This window comes from Typopeltis vanoorti, chromosome 22, assembly GCF_054136105.1.
Source record: "Typopeltis vanoorti isolate ZY-2024b chromosome 22, IOZ_Tvanoo_1.0, whole genome shotgun sequence".
Classification (NCBI taxonomy): Eukaryota; Metazoa; Arthropoda; class Arachnida; order Uropygi; family Thelyphonidae; genus Typopeltis; species Typopeltis vanoorti.
In genome coordinates this window covers 85,859,219-85,872,151 of record NC_143570.1, presented here as the reverse complement: position 1 = coordinate 85,872,151, position 12,933 = coordinate 85,859,219, and the positions used below count along the sequence as shown (strand labels likewise).

The following is a 12,933-nucleotide window of genomic DNA, read 5'->3' as shown; positions in this document are numbered from 1 at the left end:
ATGCAAGATGAATATTAGATAGAACAGGGAGGATTGTATCAGAGAGCATGGTATGATTTAATAAATTTTGTGTGTGTGTCTTAGTCATGTTAATTCTTATTGCAGCAGGTTGTTCATGTAACAAAGCAATGACTAGAGAGTCATCAGTCTGTTAGATAACAAAATGTATAGTAGTAATATGACAGAAGTTTTAAGATGGTGCACTGTCCTTTGTTCTTTCTGGACTAGTTCTCTGCTTAGAGAAAAAAATTGATATCCATAGGTCTGCTGAACTTATCATTACAACCTATACTCTGTAGGTCGTAATGATAGAGGGTAGTCAGATAATGAGTACCAGTTATTGTGAGACTCAAAAAAATATTTATTTAGACAACATTTTAAACATATCTCTGAGATGTGTTTATGCTTATACATTGATTCTCCAGCATCAAGTTGTTTAAGGAAATTGACAACATAGACACTAGATAACTAAAAATATTTCATTATTACTTCCTATATTCACTGAAGTTAAATCGTCATCTTCAGAGATTAATACACTGATATTAAACATGTGCATGCAAGCACGCTTCAGTAACAAAGATTGAACAAGAGAGGTACAGAATGATCTCAAGTCATATAATTACACCAATTATTGACTTTGGTTGGGTGTTCTTGGCTGTTGGGCTGACTATCTGCTGATGAGCATTCCCCATATGAGAGGCAGTTTGATACAACCATGTATATTGAGGTTGGGATAGTTGGTAAGAGTTGTGCAAATTTGAGGAAAAGCCTCTCGAATTTAAATTTGCTTTGGTGGAGTAAGGTGGAAATAGATGTAATCCTGGTGTTCTGATATATGGATGTTGGCTGTCCTGCCTGTTTGTCCATAGTATGAACAGTTGTCTGTGAATAAGGATATCATATGTCTCTCTTTACAGTCTCAATATGACCACTACATCCAGAATACTCACACAGATTGAGCTCCTGAGTTCTGAGGGGATAAAAAAGATCACAAAGAAAAGTTACAAAGATAATGTCAGGATTATGGAATGTTGATTATGTAGATCATGTCCACCAGTATCTGCAGATACTGGTGGACATGATTCACATGATAGAAGTCTATACACTTCTGAAAGGATGTTATAGGATATCAGCAGATGAAAATTTTCTGTTATACAGAAGGTGGGTAAACATAAAAGACAAGGGAGAAAGTCAAGTTTGTGTGTAGTTAAGAAAGGGGATGATAGCTAGAATCTTCTCTTAAAGGACTATGCATGAAACAGTTTACTTGTTAGAGTGGTGAGTGTATCTAGTGAGTTAAAGAGAAGGTATGACAACTAGTGTATTGCTTCCCTCAACAAGTCCTTGGCTCCCTGGACATCTCTGATGATGATAACAGTAATAATAATAATAGGAACTTGAACACCCTTTGAGGATACATATCAGGAAATTGATGATATTATTATTATTAAAGGAAAAAAAGAGCTGTTCCAAGTAATAATCAACATCAAATAATTTGCTTTCCATCATTTAAGTTATTCACTGGACTTCACAACTCCGATATTACACAACACCAACTTCTGCCTATGGAACAAAAAGTGTGATGTAGAAATTCCAGAGGAACAAAATACCAGTTAATTGACAAAATGTTTTGAAGAATTCGAGAAAACAAAAATCAAACTTTTATATGGCATGGATTGATTACGAGAAAGCATTTGACTCTTTGCCACATGCTTGGAGTAGAAAATGTTTAGAAATTTTTGGAGTGAGTAAAAACATCAGAGAATTCCTACCAGCTGTCTTGACCACACATGGAAAACTCAATTTATAATTAATGGAAACATTGATTCACTGTGCTTGGGTACAGTGAATGTCAAGAAAGGAATTTCCTAATTTTTTATTTCTTGTTACTCTTTGACTGCAAACTCTGTTAACTGAATATAGAAATAATATCAAAGTACTATAGGCCTATTAACAAACTTGGCAAAATTATTAATAATAATAACTGGATAATAAACAATGGATAAACATAAAATCACTAGAGGCAGGAATTAATTATAAATACAAAAGATCAATTGCAAAAAAAAAAAAAAAAAAAATCTGGAAGTAAGAGTGAACAGGGACAAAAATCTTTCTGTTAAAAAGATATGATAGAACTGAATTAGGAAAGTGGGCCATGATGCCAAACAAACTGTTTGCAAACAAAATCAATGTTCAGACTGTGTGGTTGGAATGGTTGAGAGTTTCTGAATGTATAGAGCAAGTTTGAGAAAAGAATGGATTTATATATATTGAAGGGATAGCCTGCTTTTGGATTGTATTTGATATCAGTAGCTTGAGAAATTATTTCTTGCCAGAGTTAGAAAAACTAGATGATACAAACTTCAAGTTTTTCAAGTTTGTATTTACTGTGATGGAGCATGATAGGTTTCTTCCATCGGATTCTGTGCAAGGTTTCCAAGACATGGTCTGTTAGACCTGACTGACCATAGTTATGGTGGTGGAGGTATTTCTGTGTTCATCTAGGCAGATGTTAGCAGATTTCCCAGTTTGACCATAATATAAGTTGCAAGAAGATGGAACCATGTAAACACCTGAAATAAAGAAGGGAGGAAGTGGAGAGCAGAGAAGGGGAGTCAGCTTCAAATGAGATTTGAAAGATCATATTTCTTTATAGTTCTGGCTATTTTTTCTGAAGTCTCCTGGATATAAGGAATAGTAATGGCATTAATGTAGTCTTTGTTGAGAATGATATGAGAAAGTGGAAGAGATATAATTTGTATATCTTTTTGACATTGTAACTATTGGACAGGAAGGTTTAGCAAATGAAGGAGAGTTCTGGTGTAAGGGAAGCTTGGGTAGAACAGAGGTTGCAGGCTCTGTTGACATGGGTTTTGATGACTGAGAAGAGGGAGGGGGGGGGTGATGGGAAAGTTAATGTATGTAACTACCTGTGTGGATGGGTTTTCTGTAAACTCAAAAGAAAGGGTGCCATTAGGCATATGTGTGATTACAGTATCTAAAAAAGGCAAACTGCTATTATTTTCTTTTTCAGTAGTGAACTGGATTCTGGGGTTTTGACTGTTTAGGTGGGAAAAGCAAGAGTCTAATGTGTCTGAGTGATGCCAAATATGGAACACATCATCAGTATATATCTTAACCAAATAGAAGGTTGGAGATTGGCAGTATCTAGAGCATGTTTTTCAAAATATTCCATATAGAACTTGGCTGGTGGGGTGGGAAAGGGGCTAGCCCATGGAAGTACCTCTATCTGTTTATACATGGTGCCTTTTGAAGAGAAGTGACCAGTATGGATAGGTAAATTAAAAAAAAAAAAAGATCATGAATGTCAGGGGGAAAAGCAGTAAATTTAGAGTGTCAGAAAGGGAAATATTTCTGAATAAGGAAGTGACATCATAGCTCGCTATGATATCATTATTGTTTAAAACTAAATTGTGGATTGAAAATTTGAAATGTGTGGAATTTTTTATCTTTTTTATGTTTCATTTCTTCCACTGATTGCTTCTTGTGTGTTATTACAAATTTAACATTGTATTCCTAAAGATGTCTGTGACAGAGACAAAATATTAAAATGATTAAACCTGCTGTTTAATTATTTCTTTTTGGGCTGTAATTATTCCATTAAATTGTATCAGGAGGGATAGAATTTATTGCCTTATTGAATACATTGTAGCCAGAGATTTTTGGAGATATCATTAATGACACTTTGCTCTCAAAGGCAAATATACTAACTCAAAACTAAGAGTATAGTATCCTTATTCTGTCTAGCAAGCACTGCACACAACTCATTAGAAAGAAAAATATTTATTCAGTTACTAGTTTTGTACATCATCAGTACATCAGTTTAAATACAACAGAAAAAAAAAAAAAGGGTATTAGGAGAGATTTGTACATTAATAACTGTTATACGTCAAATGAACATAAACCAGATGTTGAATACAGTATCGAGATATCAGGAACTTTGCTCATTATTGTGATTTGCTGTGTAACTTCTCTCATAGCCTAATTCATTATTATAGGTCTTTGATATATGCTGACTAAAGCTGGTTTAAGACAAGACTTCAGTTTTCATTACATTGGGTTAGATGCCACATCATTTTGCTAGCTTGTTAGATCTAGGAACCCAGTTGCTGAATTCTGCATATGGTATTTTTGTAAGCTGCCAAAGCACTCGATGCTTTTTCTTTGGTAGTGAGAATGCCAATCCTGACTTATGTCCTCATTTCTTCTCCACATATTTAATGTTGATTTCTCCAGCTCAACCCATTTGTCTAGCATAACAGATACTGTACATACAGAAAATTTTGTACACCACTGGTGGTTTAAGAGACGTGAGGACAACTAAGTTATGTTGCTTGAGAATTTTCACTATTTTATCTGTAATATTTTTTTATGTAGGGTAAAGAAACAGCACTTCTGTAGTTGTCCATAATTGTATCCATTTAAAGTAGTATATCTTTAAGATGTTATTACCCAAAACTCCGTGGAGTCAAAGACTCATCTAGGAGGTCCTTTTATCAAACACACAACTCATCATACCGTGCTTTAAACACATTCAAATTCTCTGCAGACACCACACTCTCAGGCAAGGCATTCCAATCATTTACAACTCTGCATGAAAAAAACCTGCTTCTCACTCCGCTACTCACATCCGCCTTATACAGTTTCCAGGGATGACCTCTGGTTCTCCCCTGATCTCCCACTATTTTCTGTAGAACCTCTCCTGCATTGATCCTATAACAATCCCTTAATAACTTGTAGGTCTTTATCATATCTCCCCTCCTCCTTTCTACCACACTCTGCAAGTTGTATCTTCTCAATCTTTCCTCATACTCGACATTCTATAACTGCTATATCATCCACAAACCGTAGCCGGTTAATATCAATTCCATTTATCTTAATTCCTGTTTCTGTTAGTTCTTTCAATTTATTTATTGCATTTACACAGATTAAACAGTATGGGTAAAAGAGAGCACCTCTGTCTTATATCTCTACTATTCTTGCTATTGTGGTTTTTGTTTTATTGCTGGCTGTTTCTATTAGGGCTTCTTGGTGCTTGTAAGAATTAAATATGAGCCTTTCTTTGCTTTCTTCATTTAGGGAGGTTTTGTATTTATATACATAACCTCCCTATATATATATATATATATATTTATATTTGCATAATATACACTTCTTGTAGAATGTGTATATTATGCATTAAGGGAAGGATCACTACCCAGGCCAGTTTTGACCTTTATTGAGGGTCCTTGGTGGGAGCCAGGCCCAAGAAGATATCAAGGTTGAATTAATGCAGGAATCATATACTTTCCATATACAAGTAGTAAAAAGGTATATCACCTTGTTATTAAATTATTCTGGCTCAGATATGTAGTTACAAAGTAAATTATATTGCCAAGAAATTATATTTTGTTTAATCCTTTACAAATGTAAGCAAACAAAGTATGTGAAGTACCTTCACAACTAAGCTACCATATATTATCACGTATAATGCGAAAAATTTATGGTAAAAAATACTACTTAAAGTTAGGGGTTCGCATTATATGCGGATCCTAAAAAAATATAACATCTTATTAAACTTGCACACACAATATATATACTTCTTAATGCCTATGCAACCAAATCTACTTGACCAACTTGCATTCGACGACCGAGCGCACATCGTATCTGCGCATAAAGCTACTTACATTACTGGCTTTATGTGCAGATACGATGTGCACTCGGTTGCCGAATGATAGAGCACAGTTAGGTATATCGGTTTAACCAGAGTTCATTTTAAATATTATTCGTTAAGCAAACCTAGCCTGAAAATGAGCCAACAGAAACATAAACGTTCATCTTTTGAAGCAGGATTTAAATTGCGTGTCATGCAGTTTGCAGAAGAACATAATAACAGTGTTGCTATGAGAGAATTTGGTGTAGCAGAGAGTAATATTAGACTTTGGCGTAAGCAAAAAGACAGTCTTGAAAAAATCCCCGAAACGAAACCTGCCCGTTATGGAGATGTAGCATCCTTTCCAGAACTCGAAGAAGAGTTAAATGAATGGATTTTGATGCAACAACAAGATGGCATTATAGTAACAAGAAATGCAATTCGTTTTCGAGCTCTACAACTCAAGAATGGTAAATTTAAGGACACACCAGGTATTTCATCTTTTCTTGCTTCGCCTGGGTGGTGCAACAGATTTATGGAACGCAAAGCATTAACATTACGGCACCGAACAAAAATTGCTCAGAAGTTACCAAAGCAGCTTGAAGAAAAAGTTCAGTCCTTCCTTAAATTTATCATAAAATTACAGAAGTGTCATGGATATGAACTGTCCCAAATTGGCAATATGGATGAGATGCCCATGTACTTTGATATGCCTGGGAATCGAACAGTAAACTCAGTTGGTGAAAAGAGTGTCTTCATAAAAACAACGGGACATGAAAAAACGCATTTTACCGTTGTTCTAGCATGCATGGCAGATGGAACCAAATTAAAGCCGACAGTGATATTTAAAAGGAAGAAAATTCCGAAGTGATTCCACCAGGTGTCATTGTTCGCGCCAATCAGAAAGGTTGGATGGATGAAGAAGGTGTACAATTGTGGCTGGATCAAGTATGGAACATATGTACAGGTAGCTTGTTACGTCAATAAAGCATGCTAGTCTGGGATATGTTCCGGGCGCATTTAACAGAGACAAGCAAAGAGAAAGCACGTGAGCTATGCACAGACCTAGCAGTCATACAGGGTGGTCTAACTTCTGTTCTGCAGCCGCTTGATGTCAGCTTGAATAAGCCGTTTAAAGATCACTTACGTGAAAAATGGAGAGAATGGATGTCATCTGGTTTGGTGAAGATGACAAAGGGTGGGAATTTTCAGAAGCTTGAGATCACCCTAGTCACCAGCTGGGTTAAAGAAGCATGGGATTCGATACCATCTGAAATGATTCAACGCTCATTTCTTAAATGTGGAATAAGTAATTCAATGGATGGATCCGAAGATGACGTCATATACGAAAGCAAGGATGACGCACAACAAAATGGAGAGCATGAAGACGATGACGACAACTGCTACACTGATGACACAATCCCTACAGATGAATTTAAAAATGAAATGTTTGATGACTCAAAAGCTGAAGAAGAATTTAAAGGATTTTGACATTTTGTTTTAAAATAAATATTTCTTTCATTAATTTGTATTGTGTTATTTATAATGTTATGGAACAAGATTATCAGATCGCATTATACGTGGACATGGCATTTTAGGGCAAGTTTTCAAACAAAATTTCTAGTTCGCATTATACGTGGATCGTTTTATACACGATAATATACGGTACTTATAAATAGAGGATGAGGATGTTGACTTCGCATCAATTGCCTTGGTATTCAATAATGCAAAGCATACTCCCTTTCAGACATGTCTATTGCTATGGATTATGGAATGGGTCACTACTCAGACTAGTTTTCAACCTTTATTTAGATCTTGTCAGTGGCAGCTGGAACCCCGATCCACATGCTAAACCCATGTTATTAAATTATTTTTGCATTATAGGATATCAAGGCAATTGATGTGATGTGAACATCCTCTATATACAAGTAGTCTACTCATGTACAACCTCTGTCCAAAAAGAAACCGAAGTTTTTGAAAATAGAAGAAACTAGTGGTGCCACCTGTTGTATCTTTTTTGTTGTCGAAAGCAGCAACCTTCGTTAGTGTTGTGTCAACTGTTTATGACATTTGCTTCATTAGAAGCCGAGTTATAGTGCCAAGAGTGACAGTGTGTTTTGCTTCACGATACCATATGCTACGAATTTTTTCTGGATAATGCCCTTGGAATCGTAGAAACAAATCAACATTGTCTTTACTTTTGACTTCTCCAAGCAACTTTTTTTTGGATGCCCCTCTTCTGGTGGTCTCCTCTCAGCACTCTGGCGCTTTGTTTCAGGCTCATACTCAAAACACCACGTTTTGTCACCAGTAACGGTCATTTCAAGGAGGTCTGAGTCTTACGAGTAGTTTTAATGAGGTCCTTGCTGTGTTCAATTCGATATATTTTTTGGTCGTCGGTCAACTTGTGGGGAACAAATTGCAAATTCACTTTATGAAGGCCCAGACTCTCAACCAAAATGTTGTGCACAGTTTATTTTGGAATCCCCAATTCATCTTCAATTAATCTCACGGACGATTTCGGGTTTTCTTTGATGAAATCATGCACTTTTTGGATGTTAACTTTGCTCCTTCCAGTTTTTGGATGGCCCAGCTTTTCATTGTCCTCAAGCTTCTCACAACCACTTTGAAATCGCTTAAACCACTCGTAAACTTGAGTACGGGATAAGCATTCGTCACCATATGCTTTTTGAAGCATTTGATGCCTTTCAGTATAAAACTTTTACCAAGTTTAACACAAAAGTCAATCGCAGCTCTCTGTTTGAAATTCATTTTCCGACTGTTCGTCAAAACACACTGTCACTCTTGGCACTATAACTGTGTACCATTTGTTTATAATGAAACAAATGCGATAAACAGTTGACACAACACTAATGAAGGTTGCCGCTTTTGACAACAAAAAGATAAACAGGTGGCACCACTAGGTTCTTCTATTTTCGAAAAGTTTGGTTTCTTTTTGGACAGAGGGTGTAGATGCTTCATGCACAAAGTTTGCTTGCTTAAACTAGGGTAAAAGATTAAACTAAAATATTTATTGGAGTGTTATATCAAGCAATATACAGTCTATGTTTCAGTTGTAAGTCAGCAGTAAGAATTGAAGGCGATTAAAAAAACAATTCTAATAAATAATTTTTTAATCCATTCCATTATACTCTTAAACAGTACAAGTCTGTAGAATTCCTTAACTAAATTCAATGATGTAACAAATTTGATAAGAAAATCAGCAACAAAAAGAAAGACTATGAAAGTAGCACAAGATTAAAAACTTCAATTCCATCCTGAATTGGAAACCAATAGAAACAAGTAAAATATTTCATCTATTTAGGCACAATTTTTAGTGAAGGTTGCAAATAAATGTCAAAATACACAACAAAAATAAGGAAAGCTTATTTATATGAAATAAGAGAAAAGCTAGTCAAAATGATAAGCAAGCTATATGAGACAGTGTTTAAACTAATTTCAGCTTCAAATATATAGATATGAGAGTTCTGAGAAAAACTTTAGGGAAATGAACATATATAGAACAATCCTTAATAATGAAAACAACAGCAGGATACTCTAGGTTGTTAACATTTCAGAATTGGGGAGGAAACATTAGTAAACAGGTGTTTGATACCAGAATGGCAAGGGGGAAAAAACAGAGGAAGACAAGATTGAGGTGGATTGATGCAATTAGAAGTGCCTTAGGAGAGTGACATATAACGTCGAAAATACTGGAGTCCTGACAGATAACAGAATAATTTGGAATAGAATTGTGGATAGGAAGTTAGTATTAATGTAAACTTTTCTTTTACTATCATGGTATTCTGTACTCCCTTTAGGATACATATCAGGAATTTGTTGATGAATTTTAACTTTTTCAAGGAGTATTGATTTTGTTCAACAACCTTGCATAATTTTGTGTCCTCTATTTGATCAAGTTAATCCTCAGTAGTTTTTGTGGCTTTTTTTTAATGGGAAACACAGTTGCATTCAGTCATTGGTGGATGTCACTCTTCTGTCATTCACTAATTTAAGTAGTACACTGATGAATGAGGATTCAAGGTCGTCAATGGCGAATGCCTTGAACACTGATCTGTTATTCATTCTTAAGTAGAGTGAAGATAATTTAGTAAATTTTAAGGCTACCAAAACACAATTCACCTTTATTTCCCATAAGAAAGATTATGCCTCAATCTCCTTGTGATAACACTCCACCCATAAACCAAGACCAGTTTTTTTATTCTTAGGCTGACATTAACTAGCCTATCCTGGCATAAACACATCACATCCTAGCCTCTACAGCCTCCAAAAAGCTTTGTATTCTTTCTTGTTCTAAACATTACCTCTCTTCTATGCTGAACTCCTAACATTGTATAAATCTCATATCTGCCAAGCCTTAGAATACTGTTCACATGCTGGGGTGGCATGCCAAAAACCTCCCTCAAAATGCTAGATTGGATAAAAAAATAACTTTCAACACCTAATCTTATCTGTTAGATGCATCAAAATTCATTAAAAAGAGAGCAATTTGCTTAATAGATGGCCATTCTCTCACTGACTCTCTCTTTCTCTAGTTGCTTTTCCACATGCTCTGTTTTTATTATGTCTTTTTTTTTGTATAGATATTTCCATGCATGCTTCTCCACTGAATAACTGGCTGGCACTACTCTACTACTTCCCAATAACTACATACAAACACATGTTGCTGGTCAGGATTCATATACCAGTCAGCTCAAGACTCACCAACCTAACTTCTCATCCAATTCCTTCATTACACATACTTCTGTTCTTTGGAATAATCTTGCATCTTTTCCTAAATGTAGAACCATCTCTTCAAGAAGCATGTTAACAGCGTGCTTCTTCAATGCAATCACTTGGTCACACAACACTATTATGTTCTAGGTGTGAGGCTTGTTGTATGGGGAGTTGATATAGAAAAATAAATAGCCCATGTTTCCTACTGTTTAAGAGATATTTGTGCCATGAGATGTTTCTTCAATTAACACAAAGAACACATAAGTAATACTATTTATTTAAGGTTATAAATTTCAGCCTAAATATTACACACTATCATCATTGGTGATGATAGTTACAAAGTAGAACATGAACAAGGATTGATTTGAAAAAAGTAAAAGCTGCATGATGTTATACATAAAATAAGACTTTCCCATATGTAAGATAATGGAAAGTCTTATAGTATTACTTATTCCTGGTGTGTGTGTGTGGTAACTGAAGAAAGTCCATATTTTGGAACTATAGAACAGAGTATGAAAGGCCATCATAAAATTTAGAATGGGTTTCCTATTTTTTTTTTCTAAAAACTAAATAAAGATGTTGTTTGTTTATGTTTTCATCTATATCTTTTTTTTTTTTAGATATTCTATTATATAAGGTAAATAATATTGTTACTTATTGTATCTTCTGTGATTTTTGATTTAACATGACCTTTGCCTTTAAATGCCACGGTTATTTTCGAGTTTAGAAAAAGTAAGAGCTGCGTGATGTTATACATAAAATAAGACTTTCCCATATGTAAGATAATGGGAAATTTTTGGCTAATTTTTCTTAATTAATGAACTAATGTTTGAAGGTCATCTTCATTTATCTTGTAATATAATCTGATCATTTACTTATAACACTGTATTAACTGGATGCTTACTTAAAAATGTTTCCTAGATTTTCTCTATATGGTTTATACAAAGTTTATGCAAGGATACTTTTGTATCTTTGTATAAACTGTACAGTTTGCACTAAATGAATATTGAATATTCTTGTATTTTCTTCATGTTCCACAGTTTTTTTCTGTTTATCTTATCAAAAACTTTGCCAGCCTGGTTGGTTTTATATTATTAAAGATTAAAGAATATAATAATATTATTATATTATTATTATTATTATTAAATTACAGAGATATTAAACAATTGGGCATAATTAGATTGACTCTCTTTTTGAGATTATATATATATATATAATACATATATTGAACTTCTGGTATTATCTCATGGATAATTTTTTATTTTTTTTTTAATTTAATGCTTTTTATTCCCAAAAGGGAATAAACAGAGAGCTCCTTTAGCCCTGGCTAACTTTTTAAAGTGGACAGCCACTCTCTCTATCCTTCAAACTTGCACTTGTAGTGACTCTAACTGCTGCCATGTTGTGTCCCTAAACCCTAACATTTGTATTATTGTCTGTTATAACGTGAGCTCTAGTCATTTTTTGAGATATGAGCAAAAATCCTACCTGCCATGCTAAAGAAAGATCAGTAAGGCTTTTGTTAGTCAGCCTTATTGATATAGAAAGAGAGAAATGCTTAGAAAAATTTCCTGAAGGTGGGGATTACTATCAAACCTCTAACAATCTTTCTTCAGGCTAACCTAGTTCTGTGGATGCAATGTAATTTCCACAGAGCTGCTGGCTACTATATAGACATCTATTTCATTGATTGATTTTAAAAAAATTATAAATTCATTATAGAAATTATTAAATAGTATATCATTTAGCATAATTGGAAAATATAAATTAATTTTTCATCAGGACCAAAGCCCTTGTTCTTGAGTTGCTTGCTGCAATTTGTTTGGTAAAAGGTGGACACCAGATTATTTTGACAGCATTTGATAACTTTAAAGAAGTTTGTGCTGAAAGAAGACGATTTGAAACTCTTATGGAATATTTTATAAATTACGAAGTATTCAACATTGACTTTATGGTAACTATTTTTAAGATTGTATAATTTGTATAGAGGTCTTTAACCTACTTTTTTTGCTTGCATACTTTTATAAGATTCATTATACTGGCAGAATTTTAATTTTTTTCATTAATTGCACATTGTTACTATGATAACTTATACAGTTTTAACAATGAAAAGTTATCTGGATGTGTAGTTTCCTGTAAAATTACCCTATTCTGTAAAAATAAGTAGCAGAGATCTTTTACTGAAAATAATTCTTCAGTGATTCAATATATAAATATCTACCGTATTATAAATACTTCAGCAATTATAGACATACTTGACCTAGAAATAAATATAATTTTTTAAAATTAAAATAAAACTTTTCTTCTTCTTCAGCTGCTCTCATTTCTATATATGGGGTTGCTGTTTCTGATGTAGACTGCATCTTTGTCCAGGATTTTCTCCTTCAGATCTTTCCACTTCTTTGGTCTTCCTCTTCTCCTTGTATTTCCATCGTCATGATACTTCATCCATCATATTTTTCATTTCGTCTCATTACATGTCCATACCATCTTAATCGTGCTTCTTGTATTTTGCCTGTAATTGCAGTCACCTTTACAATACC

General features: G+C 34.2%; 1 protein-coding gene across 1 annotated transcript in view; it reads left to right on the top strand.

Annotated features, from left to right (window-relative positions):
* Frl (formin-like protein) overlaps positions 1 to 12,933 on the top strand; it is a 516,064-nt gene that overhangs the window by 240,073 nt on the left and 263,058 nt on the right. The window contains 1 exon segment of the mRNA XM_090412395.1: positions 12,173 to 12,344. Coding sequence (XP_090268521.1) covers positions 12,173 to 12,344 — 172 coding nt within the window.